Source organism: Thrips palmi, unplaced genomic scaffold (assembly GCF_012932325.1).
Source record: "Thrips palmi isolate BJ-2018 unplaced genomic scaffold, TpBJ-2018v1 HiC_scaffold_16, whole genome shotgun sequence".
Classification (NCBI taxonomy): domain Eukaryota; kingdom Metazoa; phylum Arthropoda; class Insecta; order Thysanoptera; family Thripidae; genus Thrips; species Thrips palmi.
The window spans coordinates 3,317,218-3,331,108 of NW_023144625.1; the positions used below are offsets into that span (position 1 = coordinate 3,317,218).

At 43.9% G+C, this 13,891-nt stretch overlaps 3 protein-coding genes across 6 annotated transcripts in view; 2 read left to right on the plus strand and 1 right to left on the minus strand.

Annotated features, from left to right (window-relative positions):
* The first annotated feature begins 3,903 nt into the window (after nucleotides 1–3,903).
* Nucleotides 3,904–13,891, plus strand: part of LOC117642739 (putative beta-glucosidase 6) — a 29,004-nt gene continuing 19,016 nt past the window's right edge. The window contains exon 1 of the mRNA XM_034381230.1: nucleotides 3,904–4,166. Within this exon, the coding sequence (XP_034237121.1) occupies nucleotides 4,113–4,166 (54 nt within the window). The 5' untranslated portion in view covers nucleotides 3,904–4,112. The remainder of the gene's footprint in view (nucleotides 4,167–13,891) is intronic.
* Nucleotides 4,889–11,116, minus strand: LOC117642737. Of its 3 annotated transcripts, XM_034381228.1 has the most exons (9): nucleotides 10,991–11,116; nucleotides 10,418–10,568; nucleotides 9,996–10,226; nucleotides 7,120–7,249; nucleotides 6,724–6,910; nucleotides 5,696–6,642; nucleotides 5,544–5,607; nucleotides 5,289–5,457; nucleotides 4,889–5,197 (listed from the first exon to the last, which is right to left on the minus strand). In XM_034381228.1, the coding sequence occupies exons 3-9, from the start codon at nucleotides 9,998–10,000 to the stop codon at nucleotides 5,053–5,055; spliced, it is 1,647 nt and encodes a 548-aa protein (XP_034237119.1). In that variant the 5' UTR covers nucleotides 10,001–10,226; nucleotides 10,418–10,568; nucleotides 10,991–11,116; the 3' UTR covers nucleotides 4,889–5,052. The 3 variants fall into 3 exon arrangements, with proteins under 3 accessions (XP_034237119.1, XP_034237120.1, XP_034237118.1); XM_034381229.1 differs by lacking the exon at nucleotides 9,996–10,226; XM_034381227.1 differs by lacking the exons at nucleotides 9,996–10,226; nucleotides 10,418–10,568; nucleotides 10,991–11,116 and adding an exon at nucleotides 7,327–7,489.
* On the plus strand, nucleotides 11,399–12,592 carry LOC117642740. 2 transcript variants are annotated; one of them, XM_034381231.1, is made up of 3 exons: nucleotides 11,399–11,561; nucleotides 11,643–11,838; nucleotides 11,914–12,592. In XM_034381231.1, exons 2-3 carry the CDS (start codon nucleotides 11,649–11,651, stop codon nucleotides 12,111–12,113), a joined length of 390 nt encoding a protein of 129 aa, XP_034237122.1. In that variant the 5' UTR covers nucleotides 11,399–11,561; nucleotides 11,643–11,648; the 3' UTR covers nucleotides 12,114–12,592. The 2 variants fall into 2 exon arrangements, with proteins under 2 accessions (XP_034237122.1, XP_034237123.1); XM_034381232.1 differs by having other exon boundaries at nucleotides 11,646–11,838.

Consider the following 13,891-nt stretch of genomic DNA (forward strand, 5'->3'; position numbering starts at 1 on the left):
TTTGCCACTTATTCTTTTAAAAATTCAGGTTTTGAGCATAGTTTGACGTTATTTGCCTTCTTGGTGTGTGTGGGTGATCCTATTTTGTAGAAAAAGACGCGCTGAATCGATTGAGACCACGCACAGAGTTGTATCTCAAACCGTTTAGGAGATATAGCGGTTCAAAGTATGGGCACGGTAGTCCGCGCGCCCAACAGGCGTGTTTGGCGGGCCTGCCTTGTCGGGTGTTTACAGGAGCTCTCCCGTGCCCATACTTTAAACCACTATATCTCCTAAACGGTTTGAGATACAACTCTGTGCGTGGTCTCATTCAATTCAGCGCGTCTTTTTCTACAAGATACGATCACCCACACACACCAAGAAGGCAGATAACGTCAAACTATGCTCAAAACCTGCATTTTTTAAAGAATAAATGGCAAAATTTGCATACTTTGATCCGCTATATCTCCTAAACGGTTTGACATAAAAATCTGCGTGGTCTCATTCGATTCATCGCGTCATTTTCTACAAGATAAGATCATCAGAAGTTTTTGTCCACATATTTTTCCCAGAAACCCCAAGAAAAAACTGTTTTTTTAGGTGTTTTGAAGGTGTTTTGGGGGGTTTACTCTGCAGGTATTCGTCGGAGGTCAAATCTGAGGTCATATTCTTGTTCCTTGGTCAATTTTACGTAAGGTGACCAAATTTTAGCCCTCTACTATGAAAAGTGTTAAATTAGTCCAAAATACCCAAATTTGTGTTTTTCCTCCAAAAGTTAAACTTAAGTTGGCCATATCTCGGTCAATAAATTTTTGCCGGACCTTATATTTTGGCTTTAGACTCTCCTTTAGTTAGTTATTAAGCCTACAAAAAATCAGGCAAATCGGAGAGGGTCACCGGAAGAAGTGGTCCGTCTTAGTTGATTTTGCTCATATTATGTGAAAAGTTGTCAGAGAAAACGAAAATTGCCCATAAAATCTGAACGGTGCATATTTCGGCCCAAAAAATTTGTGGCCTTTCTTAGACCCACAAGGACTACCTTTGACCAAAAAATGGAGGAAATCGGCATCGGTCGTGTTCCACGATCGGACTTCTTAAAAAAAATGCCTCTTTGCAAGCTGTGACCGAAACCGCCCCGACCCGACCCCGGCCGTCTCAGCGCCGGCGCGGTGCGCCGTGCCCAGTTCCTGTCCATGCTGGCTGCCTCCGAGACCCTTTCTCCGGTCGCAGCCCGTGTCCATGGATCGGCTTGCACAAGCAAGATGTCATTGTTTACAATGCGCTGGGCCAGGGATCTGGCGGGTGGCGACGCCCACACTGTTATTCAAATTGCGATAACCACCGTATATATTTTGCAATAAAAAACTTATCACATTTTTTTGCTATAATGACAACTAAATATCTGCAATAAAAAATTTATAGCTAAATTTTGCAATAAAGTATCACATTTTTGCGATAATGACTACAAAGAAAATGCAATAAAAAGTTATCGCAGAAAAAAATGTGATAAAAGTTACTACAAAACGCTCCATTATCGCAAAAATTATGGGGTGGTTATTGCAAAAAAAGTGTAATAACAAAATTATCGCACTCCGGGATGCGATAAATCGTGGGAATCGCAAACTCGGTTTTATCGCAAAAATTTGTAGTGAAAGTATCGCAAAATGAATGACAGTGCAGCGACGCCCTGCGCCGGCGAGGGCAGTCGTCAGTGGCTAGCTCGTCACCGCTCGGCTGCACACTGTCAAGCGTGTCAACCGCATCTCTCTCGCACTCAGTCATATGGGGGAGGGATAAGGGAAGATAGTGTTCTGTGTCGGCGAGTCCCCTCAGCCGGCTCGAACTTCACACCTCCGTAGCCGACGCGACGCGCTCCGATCTTCTATCTCTTTTTCGTGGTCCGGGCCCGGGTTTGCTGCCAGTCGGAGACCCCTGCGCTGGGCAGACGAGTTATCATGGTTGTCACCTACTCCCAGGTGAATGCCGAGAGAGAGAGTCGATTTTGTCCGGCCTCCGCGCTTAGCGCATAGTGGCCCGGGGCAGCGACGGATCGGAAGGCGCTAAGTGTGTGCGCGGGATTATTTAAAGTTGGGCCGGATTTTGCAGCATGCACGACGGGAGGTCTGGAGGTGAATGCCGAGACGGCACGGCGGCGCCACAGCCCACCCACAACACACTTCACAGGCACTACACTCACCTCTTCGCAGACACAGTGATGCAACCATGGTGAAACTTCCAGAAAAGACTGAGATACGTAGAACAACGAAACTGAGATACGTAGAAAAAACTACGAGAGTGTCGTAACAAACAACGAAACTGAGATACGTAGAAAAAACTACGAGAGAGAAAGCGGCACGGGGCAGCGGAAATACTGAGAGGCAGCGATGCGCTAACGGCAAGGGTGACTTCAGAAGTGACGCGAAGGTGAGCCGGCACGGGGCGCGGAGCCGGAGCGGATATGTAGCCCTAGCCTAAGAGTGTCGACAAAAAGCAGCGGCCTCTGATTTGCCCGACCGTGGGCGCCACTGTTCGGTTGGCGGCATTCTAGACTCACGCAGAGGTTGCAGCGACTAGCAAGATGGACAAGAAGGACGTGTAAAGTAAGCGAGCCGATCGCCGATAATTGCACTGAGTATGAGTCTGCAATTAGAAAATAGGAGTCGGCTGGCTGCCGAGCTCTCGGACTCCCGTCAGTTCCGGCGGCCAAAGTTGGCAGTCGTCTTTGTCTTCCCGTGCGCGGGATTCACCTCATTAACCCCGTTGCGTTGTTTCTTTCTTCTGGACGCCTGGAATGGCAGTCTCTTTCCTCTACCTTTACTCATTCGAGGTACGCAACTCCTTTTGATGTGGTCTGCGGTCACTTGGAGTCCTTAATGCCCCTTAGATGTGGTCCGCGCGCTCTGGTGGCGGGTCGCTCAGCGCGTCGCTTGCAGCCTCCAGCCTTCTTCATCTTAGAATGATAATAACTTAAAGACTAAATTATTACAAATCACCCGTCTAGCAAGAAGGAGTAGGTTCTGTCGGTTATCCACAACTCAAACCAGAGGCCTTCTCAACTAAAAACGGTCGAAATCGGTGACGTCACTCGGCTCCTAAATTCTTTCAGGTGCCCTACCGGTGTCCGACCATGATTTTAAAAGGCTTTTCTGTTCCCCGGGCCAGTTCTAGACCAAACAGAGATATGATTCTTTCGGGACGTGTTGACGAATCTTAAAACTGGTGCTCACACCAAATGGCGTGTTTTAATTCATAGCAAGAGAGTTACTAGGCCTGTTTGAATGAAAATGTAACGTTCCGTATCCCGCTGTTTTCTGTAACGTTCCGTGTCTTTCCCCTATACTTTTGATAGGGGCTTTTTGGTCTGTCTGCAATGTTGCACCGGGAGCTCGACTGCGTTCAGATATAGATATAAGTCGTGGGACATCACTGAATAAATTGACCGAGAAAAAAGCCGACTTTTCCACGTTTTCCTCTTGCGGTTCTATGGCCTTCAAAAGTGCCCCGAATTTTGGCAACTGCTCCTAGCAAGGCTTCATTATACGGAGAAGGTAGACAAGAAGGGTACGGGAAATGGAGGGTTCTGGTTGCGGAGAGTTATCACTAGACGTTATCAGACTTCTCCGTAACTTTTTGCCACAGGGGTGGCAAAATGCCTCATCGATTTTCGGTCCACCTTGCCTTTTTATCGATTTTGAAGCTCATAACATTGAGCTGAACAGCAATTTCGTACAGCACTCCGAAGGGATCGTTATTGCCGTTTTGTTTGATGATGAATTACGTCGATTGGTTTACCACTGAGAATCAAAGGCCACGATTGAAGAGCCCCCGCACAAACGAAAACCCGCTCAGATGAAGCCCCCGCTCAAGTGGGAACCCCGCTCAAGTGACGCGGTCCCGCTATTGCACGCAGTCATGACTGCCATGCGTGTCATGTTTCACAGTGCAGTGTACTGAGGAGATGAGGCCAAGTGCGATGATTATGTCCACGAGACGATCCTCACTTGAACGCACCCTGCCCAGACAGCCGGTAGATAACCAATTTCATGGAACCACTCGTAGAATTTCGCGAGGATTTATATCGGTAGCAATTGCGAAACATTGATGTACTGAAGACCTGAGCCTGCATATAATGGATGGACCGCAGACGACTCCATTCACTTCAGATAGTTCTGCGCCGCACTTGTGAGGTGAGTTTGACGGTACATTCACTCTAAAAAATTTTGTGGTAAAAATCCTATAAAAGTATCGGACGCATTTAACCTATTCGGTATAGGAATTTTACCACACAAGACATGGCAATTTTACTACACGCTGATGTGGTGAAAATCCCATACTCGTGTGGCACTTCCACTAGGTGCTGAAGTGGGGAAATGACTTTAGCGTATAGTAGAAATCCCATACTCCTGTGGTACTTCCACTAGGTGCTGAAGTGGGGAAATGGCTATAGTGTATAGTAGAAATCCCATACTCCTGTGGTACTTCCACTAGGTGCTGAAGTGGGGAAATGGCTTTAGTGTATAGTAGAAATCCCATACTCCTGTGGTACTTCCACTAGGTGCTGAAGTGGGGAAATGGCTTTAGTGTACAGTAGAAATCCCATACTCGTGTGGTACTAGCACTAAATTGTGGAAATCCAATGTGGCAAAAGTACTATACATGTGGTGCAAATCTCACCTCCTTCATGGCAATTGTCCGAGTAGTGCGCATGGTGAAATTCCACATCTGCTCGGTGAAAAATCCACAACTTATAGTAAATGAAATTCTGAGCCTCCCAATTGACAATAAATACTATTACCAATTTAACTTTGAATTATTCCTTTACCCCTGTACAGACATTGTCATTGAACTGCATATTTTGGGAACAGTTACTTTCATGGAATGGCAGGGAAAACAGACCAAATTGCACACATTGAAGTTGAAATATTAAATTTAATGACAAAGTCATGAAAATTTTAAAAAACAATTCATACTATTTATAAAACAAGTTTGATTGACACAATACTACTGTTGCTGATTTTTAAAAAAATTCACGAAAATTTCAAAAAACAATTCATGCAAGTTAAAAAACAAAGTTTATGACACAATACTATTTTCTGTTGCTGATGCAGTTAGGGCAATTTGGCAGATCAGTTTACGAACTTTAGGGTGGACTACCGTTCCTTTCTTCGCCTTTGGTCCCCTCTTGTGTCCAGACTCGGGGTTAATTTTCAAGTAGAACCTGAATGGGCAAAAAGAGAAATTAACAAACAGAAAGGGGAAAATGGAGGAAAAACAAATTTAACAAGGAGCTTAAATATGAGGTTGCCTACCTTTGGAGAAATTCCAAAAACCCTTGGGCCTCAGAAGCATAATTATAATTATATGCATAGTAGCATATGATTAAATACAAAAAGCCCTTAGCGGCAGATGATTCTCTAATGAGGATGCTATTCTCACAGAGAATTTGGGCCGTAGCGGATTCATCAAAGAGAGACCGTCCTGTAAAATAGGAAATATTAGCAAGTGCAAAAGAATAAGAATCTGTCACTAATCAATTTAAAGAAATTAACCAAATATAACAATACCTTTCACTATCAAAATAGGCCTGTCTGAATCAATTGCTTCCAAATCGGCTTGTGAAGTTCCAGGCTAGACAAAAATATAAAAAAGAATGAGGCAATAAGAATTTGATAAAATAGTTAACGAACTTTCAAAATGATTAATGCAAAGCACTCACATCAACAACTCGCAGCACGGAATCCATGTCCTCCTGAAAATGAAGGATGACCAACACGAAGGCGGCTAATGTGAAAGGTACATTAGAGCGAAGGTTTGATCCTGCCTCCTCTGCTTTGTCAATGAGAGCCTTCATTTCCACAAGCCGTTTGGTAGTTTTGGTAACTACATGGCTTTTCATAAGCCTGTAGATTAAAATTCCTCGAGTCTCTACAGTTCTCTCAAAGACACTCCGAACATCTTTCCCCAATAACATATCAGCATGCTTAAGAAGAAAACATGGAGTATATAAAAAGGGCCACAATTTGAGAACAGGCTTAAGTTCAGCAGTTCTGTTGTTGATGTGACTTCTCTGGAGGAAGTAACTCTTTTCCATTAAAGGTCCAACTCTTGCAGAATAAGTATCAGTTTCATTTAATTCAATTAGTTCTTTCCTCATATTTTCTTGGTCCTCTTCAGATTCTTCATAAGACAAAGTTGGCTGCCATGCAACGCAGCCATAAGAGTCGAATTTTTCATTTTTCTGGTGAGAATAAGTTCTAAGGAAGAAATCTTCTTCATCATTTTCTTTTTCAAGGCTACGTTTCCTTTTCTTCTCCTTTAGCTGCTTGGGCTTAACAAAGTTGACCCTCTCGTACAAAGATGCCAAAAACTCAACCTTGCCTGAGCTAAGTTTCACGCCATCCGCATCAACAATTGGGAATGCATCAGAAAATCTTGAATATAGTTCTTTGGTCAAGAAACTACAGGTACCTCTGGTATAGTCTTTCTTGCTGTCCATGTATGCAGCCAATTCATGAATAAGCAGTTTCCTGTCTTTGGTGACGTTTGCTGTGCCACTCTGAAGTTTCCTTTCCATATCTTGTACAGCTGACCACGGAAAAGAGGTAATAGAAGATGAAATCAGTGATCCTGACTGTCTCATGTTAGGAGTTGAGTGTGAAAAAGCTAAAAAAAAAAAGCAGAAAAACAAGGAAGTTACAATAAAGAAGATATATTTAAAACTGATTAGAGAGTTCTCCTGCTTACCTGACTGGGATGTATTTGGTGAGTGATGTTGTGTCGGAGTCAGTGGGCTCAGCGGATTCAGGTGCACAGCTGGTGCTGATAGAGAGGCGAAGTCCTCACCCTCTGGTAGCACAACCAAGTCCGCCTCACCCAGTGCACTCAATAGTTCATCCTCATCAATAAGAGCGCCATTCCTCTCAAGAAACACCTGCAAAGAAATAAAATTAAAATTAAAAAGAAATTTAAAAAATTTGAACCTAAATTATCCTTTTAAAAAGAGAGAAAGGAGAAAAGGGGGTAATTTAAGACCTCTAAGGGAAATGAGGGGGAGGGAAATGAGGCGGGGAAAGGGGGAGGGAAAAGGGGGAAGGGGGAGGGAAAGGGGGAGGGGAAACTCATAAAACATAGGTTGCTTACTTGGTATGTAGCAGTTGGCAACTTGAGTTTCAGCGCTGCAGCTGTTGTCAGATCAGATAAGGTGGACTTGGCGATCAGTACTTTGGGATGTGCTGCCCGTCCTCTGACAGTGAAGACCCCCATTTTCAGCCTGAAACACACAACACAACACAATTAGCACAGAGACAGATTTTCTCACCACATCAAAACAAAAGACTTTCAACACACCTAAGAAAAGTTGGATGACACCAAACCATGCTTCAGTTTAAGACATGGGATAGTGTCCAAATTATAAACATGGAGAGGTTCATAAGAAAGCAGCTGATCAAGTGGCACACACTCATAGCCAAGTCTTTTGGACAGTTTGAAGACTCTCAAGTGCACATCGAACTCAGTCTCCAAAGTTTCCACCAGAAGTCTGACAACTCTGGTATCGTCAATTAGTAGCAGTGTGATTCTTCCAACCACAACACCAAACTGGTAAGACTCCTGCCTCAGAACCACTACATTCCCCTTCTTGTACTGAGTCCCCTTGAAAACTATGCTGCTGCATTCACTTATGTTTCCTGTAAACTCTTGGCTGCACACAGCAAGTTGCAATTCTTCATGGTACATGATTGGATGATAAAATGTTTCATCAGAAACAGTTAAAGTTTCCCGAAGATCAGAGCCCTCTCTCAAAAGTGCTTGAAAAAGTTGGTGCTTCTCAGACAATGACAGTGTTACATTCTTGCAATTTCTAATAAAACGCATTACCCTCTTGAAAAAGGTATGCTTTGATTCGAATCTCATGGTGCAACTTCTGAGGAGAACAGAGAATTCGTAGATGAGCCGGGGCATGTGGGTGAGGTAGTGGTGCTTAGGTCTCAATTTGGCGGATGGAAAACATAACACTCTAAGGTACAAGTAATCGTTGATAATGGACTGCAAGTAAGCCAGCACGGACTTGTGAATTGATGGAGCGGTGAGAATTTCCATAATTTCAAGTAGTTTGAGAAGAGCTACCCACACTGGATCACGAGTATCTCTGATTCTATCTCCAATTATTAGAGGATAAAATCTTAAGAGAGTCCAGATTTGCCATGCACCTCCAGTTATCTTACTACAATCTTCTTTCAGCGGAGCTGGTTTGTCTCTGGCATCTGCACCTGAGAAAGGAAAGGCTTCGATTCTTGCATTGAGACAGTCATACGTAAACCACTTTTTCACTCTGACAAAATACCTAGTGAATAATGCAAGGTCATGACAGATTACACCTTCGGCCAGGTCATGGGCCAAGCATGGAGCCAAGCCAGGAGAGCATACATGGAAATAACCCAACTGATTGAAAATAGAATTGAACTTCACACCTTCGTAAGACTTTTTGTTGCGAGGCTTCAGTACCAAAGATCTGTTGTATGAATCAACAGTCCTCTTCGGAAAGGTGGCAGGGACATAATCCACTGAACTTCTATCTCCGCCAACATCAACATCAGCAACATGCGGAGCATCACCAACAACACCATCAGCAGCATCAACATCACCGTCTTCACCATCACTATCACAGCTATCATCACTACCATCACTTTCTTCGTTATCGCTTTCAATAGCACCATCACCAATTTCAGATAACTCATCCTCAGAACAATCAGAATCTGATTCCACATCATCATCATCACCAGTTTCCTCTCTATGTTCACAGTTTGGAGTAGGATTTAAATATTTTCTCTCAATGAGACAATAACGGCAGAAATAGTGAGAACTGCTGAAATTCTCTACGAACCCTCCTAAGCTGTGACTTCCTAGGTTATCACCAGCAATGAAAAGAAGCGAAGCTTTAACACACCGCCCTGGAGACACAACAACACCTTCTTGCTCAATCTTCTTCAAATCTCTGACTATCAAACCAAAAACTTTCTTTTGATTGAAATATTTTCTCCTGCATAGGGCCACAAGTTGAATATTGTTGATATGAGAGCGGAGATGTACTGGTAAATTGCCCAGTGACATATAGACAGCTACTAACTTGTACTTATTCTTGGCAGCGCCTATAACATTGACAATCTCAAAATCATCTTGATATAATATAATTATGATTCCATCAGGATTTTCTTGGAAAAACTTGTTATTCTTGTAAACAGAACCATCAGTAATATCAGAGATTACTTCACTATCGCTTCCTTGAGGCCATACCAGATTAGAACAGAAGTCTTTATCATTTAAGAGAGAACGCAATGTATCAGCAATGGGAACATAGTGAAAATAGCGTTTCTTGTCCCCAAATATCCCAAGCGGTATTTGACGGGGACTCACATATCCTAAATAGGTCTTGTATAGTTTCTTTCTCCGGAAATCAGAACTCAATTTAAGGTGAGCCTTCGGAAATGCATTTGCCTCACCATATTTGGCAAGGAGCAGGCTGACAGTTTCTCCAGGGATATTCAAACCAAGAAAGGCTTCTGTCATTTTTTTTTGCACTATTTGATTATTAAGTTTGTCAATATTGTCTAATTCATCAACAATGTACTGAATGGTACTCACCGGCACCAAGTACTGAGTCTCAAGTTTAAGATAAAAATTTGCAAAGTTTCTCACAAATAAGTCAACTTCATCAATTAAAATATCAGGCACTGCAACTGGTTGTTCTAAAATCGCCTCTGGATTTGAAAGCTCTTGGCCAGTGACCTGGGAAGTCTGTTCAATAAAATCTAAGTTTGGTGCATAAGCATATTCAATATCCTTGTGAACACGAGACTTATGGCCAGTAAATGAGGCAGAAAGGCTGTAGCTTTTAGTGCACCCAGGGTATGGGCAAGTCACTTGAATTCCGTCATCCATATGCTGCTTGATGTGCCTTAAAAGGTCACAAAAATTGTCAAGTTCTTTACGGCAAGGTGCATGAGAGCACAGAAATTTACCCCATTCGTTGGCAACAGCTTGTGCGCTGGTTATGTTGCTTCGTCTCTGGAGAACACCATGGGAGCGGTTGAGATGCACATGAAGGCTGTGTTCAGTTGCGAAGAAATTCCTGCACCCTTCATAGCCACAGTGAAAATTCCGGAAATGGGAAAGATGAAATTGACGATGGTCCAGGTGGGTGGGCAGAGAATTCGTAACATGATCACAAAAGCGACAATGATACATGCACTCTGAAACAAATGAGTAGGATGTGATAAGGATATGTCCAAAACTAACTAAGGAACATGTTAATGTGAAGACAAATGAAGGAAAATTAAGGTTAACTAAAGTGAGATTGATTAAAGTATCAATGCACACCCCAAGAAAAGGCAATCTTGATCACTGTAAGTTACCAATTGTTTCAAACAAGAACTCAACTCACCTTGGGGCACGAGGATTTCAAGAAGGATGCGATGAGAAGAGAATTCCACACGCGCAGCCGCTACTCAATGCCAGGACCAGGAACAGCTAGTATCAGCCAATCAGCAACCCTCGCAGAACTTCTCCTTAGTAATAGAGCTGCACTGTTGTTGCTGTGGACATTAATAAGACAAAGGTTAAACTTGCATAACTGGAGAAAGAGGGCGACGCAGACAGTCAACTAATGGTGTTGCATTTGAAATGTGGGAGGGAAAGTGAGAGCCAGTCTACATAATAACACGACAAAAACAAGTCACCTTAACCTCAAAATCGGGAGGTTGGTTTTCATACCGTCACAGAAAGAAACAAGCCAGCGGTTTAAACTTAACCTAGGTAATGGTAAGAGACCACGTGCTGCGCGTCAACCAAAGAAATTGTTTCGGAAAGAACATAACCCAACAAACTTAAGAAAGCCTAAATAGGCCTACAGAAGCCAGAACTCCAAGACAGACAAGCAGAACAGGCAGGAGACGCATTTCCTTTCTCGCTAGAAACGGCAAGTTTCATGATTGTGTCACAGAATAAATCGACTCACCTCGCGGCGCAACAATACCAGAAATGATAAGAATTGTAGGCGCACAAATACGCCTGCCGTCACTCGAGAAGAGGAGAGGAAAGAACTTGGGATCAGCTGACGCATCAGCTGGAAGACTCGGCAGCGGCGTCCTTTTTCTTTCTTTTCTTCTTCTGCTACCGACAAACCATGGTCAAACGAAGCCAAGCGAACAGATTTTGCTTTGATTTTTATTTTGTTTCCTCGGAGAGAAATTTTTTAGAGAAATTTTAGGAGATTAATTTTTTTCCGTTTTGATTTTAATGCGACGAGTGGAAAAAGCTCGTACAGTGCGGGGACGGGGGGAAGGGGAGGGGACGACGGGAGGAGGGGGCGGGGAAGGGGAAGGGGAAGGGAAGGGGTGCTGAAGCTACAGCTGGTCAGATTGACAGCCAGGCCGGACAGGTGACAGTCAAATTCACAGTTTTCAACCACCGACACATTTGGTTCTCTCCAACGTCTGAGGCCATCTACACCAGCTGAATTCTTGGGTTCAAGCCATCACCTCCGTTGTCTTTGGTTTTTTTCTCTCCGAATAACTCAGTTACAGGAAGTAAGTAAACATTGCACATTCTCTCCACAGCTGTACATGAACAGAAGCAGAGTGAGTGATAAACATTGAATTTTGTTGCAGCAGAGAATGTCCACTGAATATTCTGTTGATCCGTTTCTTGGAGAGGTTTGCCTTATTATCCTCTTTTTGGATGATGGGAAAACTTTTACGGTTTTAAACCATGACTCAAGAGGACGACATCATGAAGGAGGCGATATTATAAATCTTAACTTGAGGAATCCGGAAGGAGAAATTGCTGTTGTGCTGGGTGCTGCTGGTAAGTGTTTGTCTCTTGTATGTTGCATGTGGATGGTTGAAATTGAATGCTAATTATATACCCTCTTTTTGTCAGACACTGAAGAAGAAGCCACAGAGGTGGCTCGAACCTACCTTCGGAGAGTGGCAAAGTGGCATGGGCATGAGCCTAACAAGAAGAAGAATGAGAAGGAGGATGAGAGAATTGAATTCTGTGGCTACGACATGAGCCAGTCGCAGCTCTTTCAAGAAGACAAGGATCCTGGTCCCAGCCGCAAGAGAAGTAGGAGGTCTTAGAGGGTGTTTAGTGATAATAATTTAACGACAATGATTCCTATTCAGCTGTGTATTTTATGTTGACAGACAAGCATTTAGACAATGTATATAATGTAATTTGTGAATTAATACAGACAACTCATCAGTCATCATGGATCATTCATCACTTTAACTTTCGAGTACCTTTGGGTGAGCTTCACCAAGCCATGGAAATACCTGTCTAAAATCTGGTAACCTTGTGCGGCACACTAAGATTTATAGCAGAAAAGATACATCACTACGTGTCTATAGTGTGTTGCATAAGGTTACTAGATTTTAGACAGGTATTTTCATTGCTCTGTAAAGCTTACCCAAGGGTACTCGAAAGTCAAAGTGATAAATGATCGGTGATGGACTTGGTTGTAGTACCACCAACGGAATGAGTTAATTCTTAAATTCGATGAAAAATGTTTTTTCAGCTTTATCATGTGTTCAATAAAAAAATAAGCTCACTTTCCAAATTTGTCTTGAATGTACATTTACTTAGTAATTGTAGTCCCTGAAACTTCTCATACCTGAACTGTCATAAAGTGTCATAAATTATGACAACACACTCCCAAGTTGACACAGTGCAATAGAAATTTTGAAAGTACTCTTACCATTGTAACTAATGGGAATTCTTGTTCAGGAATCGCCCCATTTTCATAATTTAACTATAATTATTTATCCACTGTCCAGTCAAAATTTTCACCTGTAAAAGTACCGTCCTGTGACGAAGTTGAAGGTATCTGATCTGAGGTTTGGAACATTCCGAACAAAATGACTACACGCGACGGTTGGGTCCTCCTCGGCCTCTTGGGTAAAACCTCTCGTCACGTGGAAATGGGAAAGGGAACAGGCTGTTGCTGTCCCCACTGTCCCTTTGCTGAGCGGGTTGGACCCGCGCTCTCCGCAATTCTGAGGGACAAGCAAGTGAAAACGCAACAGAGGACCGTGTCCTTGACAGGCCGATTCTGGACAGGGTTCCGTCCCTCTGTCTCCCTCACACCCCCAAAAGTGCGAGAGAGACAAAGTGACGAAAGCACTGTTCGGTACGCGGCTGCGCGGTGCGCTGACAGCTTCGCGGTCGGGTGGGTTGCCTACCCCCCAGGCAACACAAAATAATCCATGTACCTTGCATCCTGCTGATGTCAGCCTCGATTAGGCGCTCTAGCCGTCTCAGCCACCCCAGCCTCTCGGTAAGCTCGTTTGGGATCCTGTTCAGGTCCCTCTGAACACTTCGAATCTCAGCCTGTTGGCGAATGCGAAGTTGCTGATGAAATTACTGCATCATACCGAGCTTGTCGTTAACAGAACAGCTCAAGCAGTGAAAACTTACTCGCAGGTAGGCTGCTGCCTCGTCAAGTTCACGCGAAGTGTAGTCAGAATCTCGACGCGCGGCCATGGCTGCGTGCGCCCCAACCGTCCCAACAATATAATTGCGTTGCTTCACGATTGGTTCGAGCCCTACAGGGCGCCGAGCCGAGACAGAACACAATCGCCACGCCCTCGGCACCACCGCGAGGGCAGCGTGGTGAATGTGGACGAACGGTGAATTTTCTCCATGCCACGGCGCCTGGCAGCTAGGCCTCCCGGTGTGTTGCGGACCGGTGTGGAGGCCTATCTAGCAGGCGCTACACTCTTGGCCGCCCCCGCCCCCAAGATTCGGAGGGCGGCTTGTTCGTTGTACGAACATGTTGTGGGATAAAACCGATCACACTGGAGAAGCATATGGGATTTATACTAAATAGTGTGGCAAAAATCCTAACACCGGTATGGGA

Excerpts from the sequence above, each read along its gene's own strand:
- LOC117642737 (XM_034381227.1), bottom strand. The coding sequence starts at position 7,355 with ATGGTTTGGTGTCATCCAACTTTTCTTAG. Across the intron at positions 7,250-7,326 it reads TGTCATCCAACTTTTCTTAG|GCTGAAAATGGGGGTCTTCA; the intron begins GTGTGTTGAAAG and ends TGTGTGTTTCAG. Across the intron at positions 6,643-6,723 it reads ACCAAATACATCCCAGTCAG|CTTTTTCACACTCAACTCCT; the intron begins GTAAGCAGGAGA and ends TTTTTTTTTTAG.
- LOC117642740 (XM_034381231.1), top strand. The coding sequence starts at position 11,649 with ATGTCCACTGAATATTCTGTTGATCCGTTTCTTGGAGAGGTTTGCCTT. Across the intron at positions 11,839-11,913 it reads TGTTGTGCTGGGTGCTGCTG|ACACTGAAGAAGAAGCCACA; the intron begins GTAAGTGTTTGT and ends TCTTTTTGTCAG.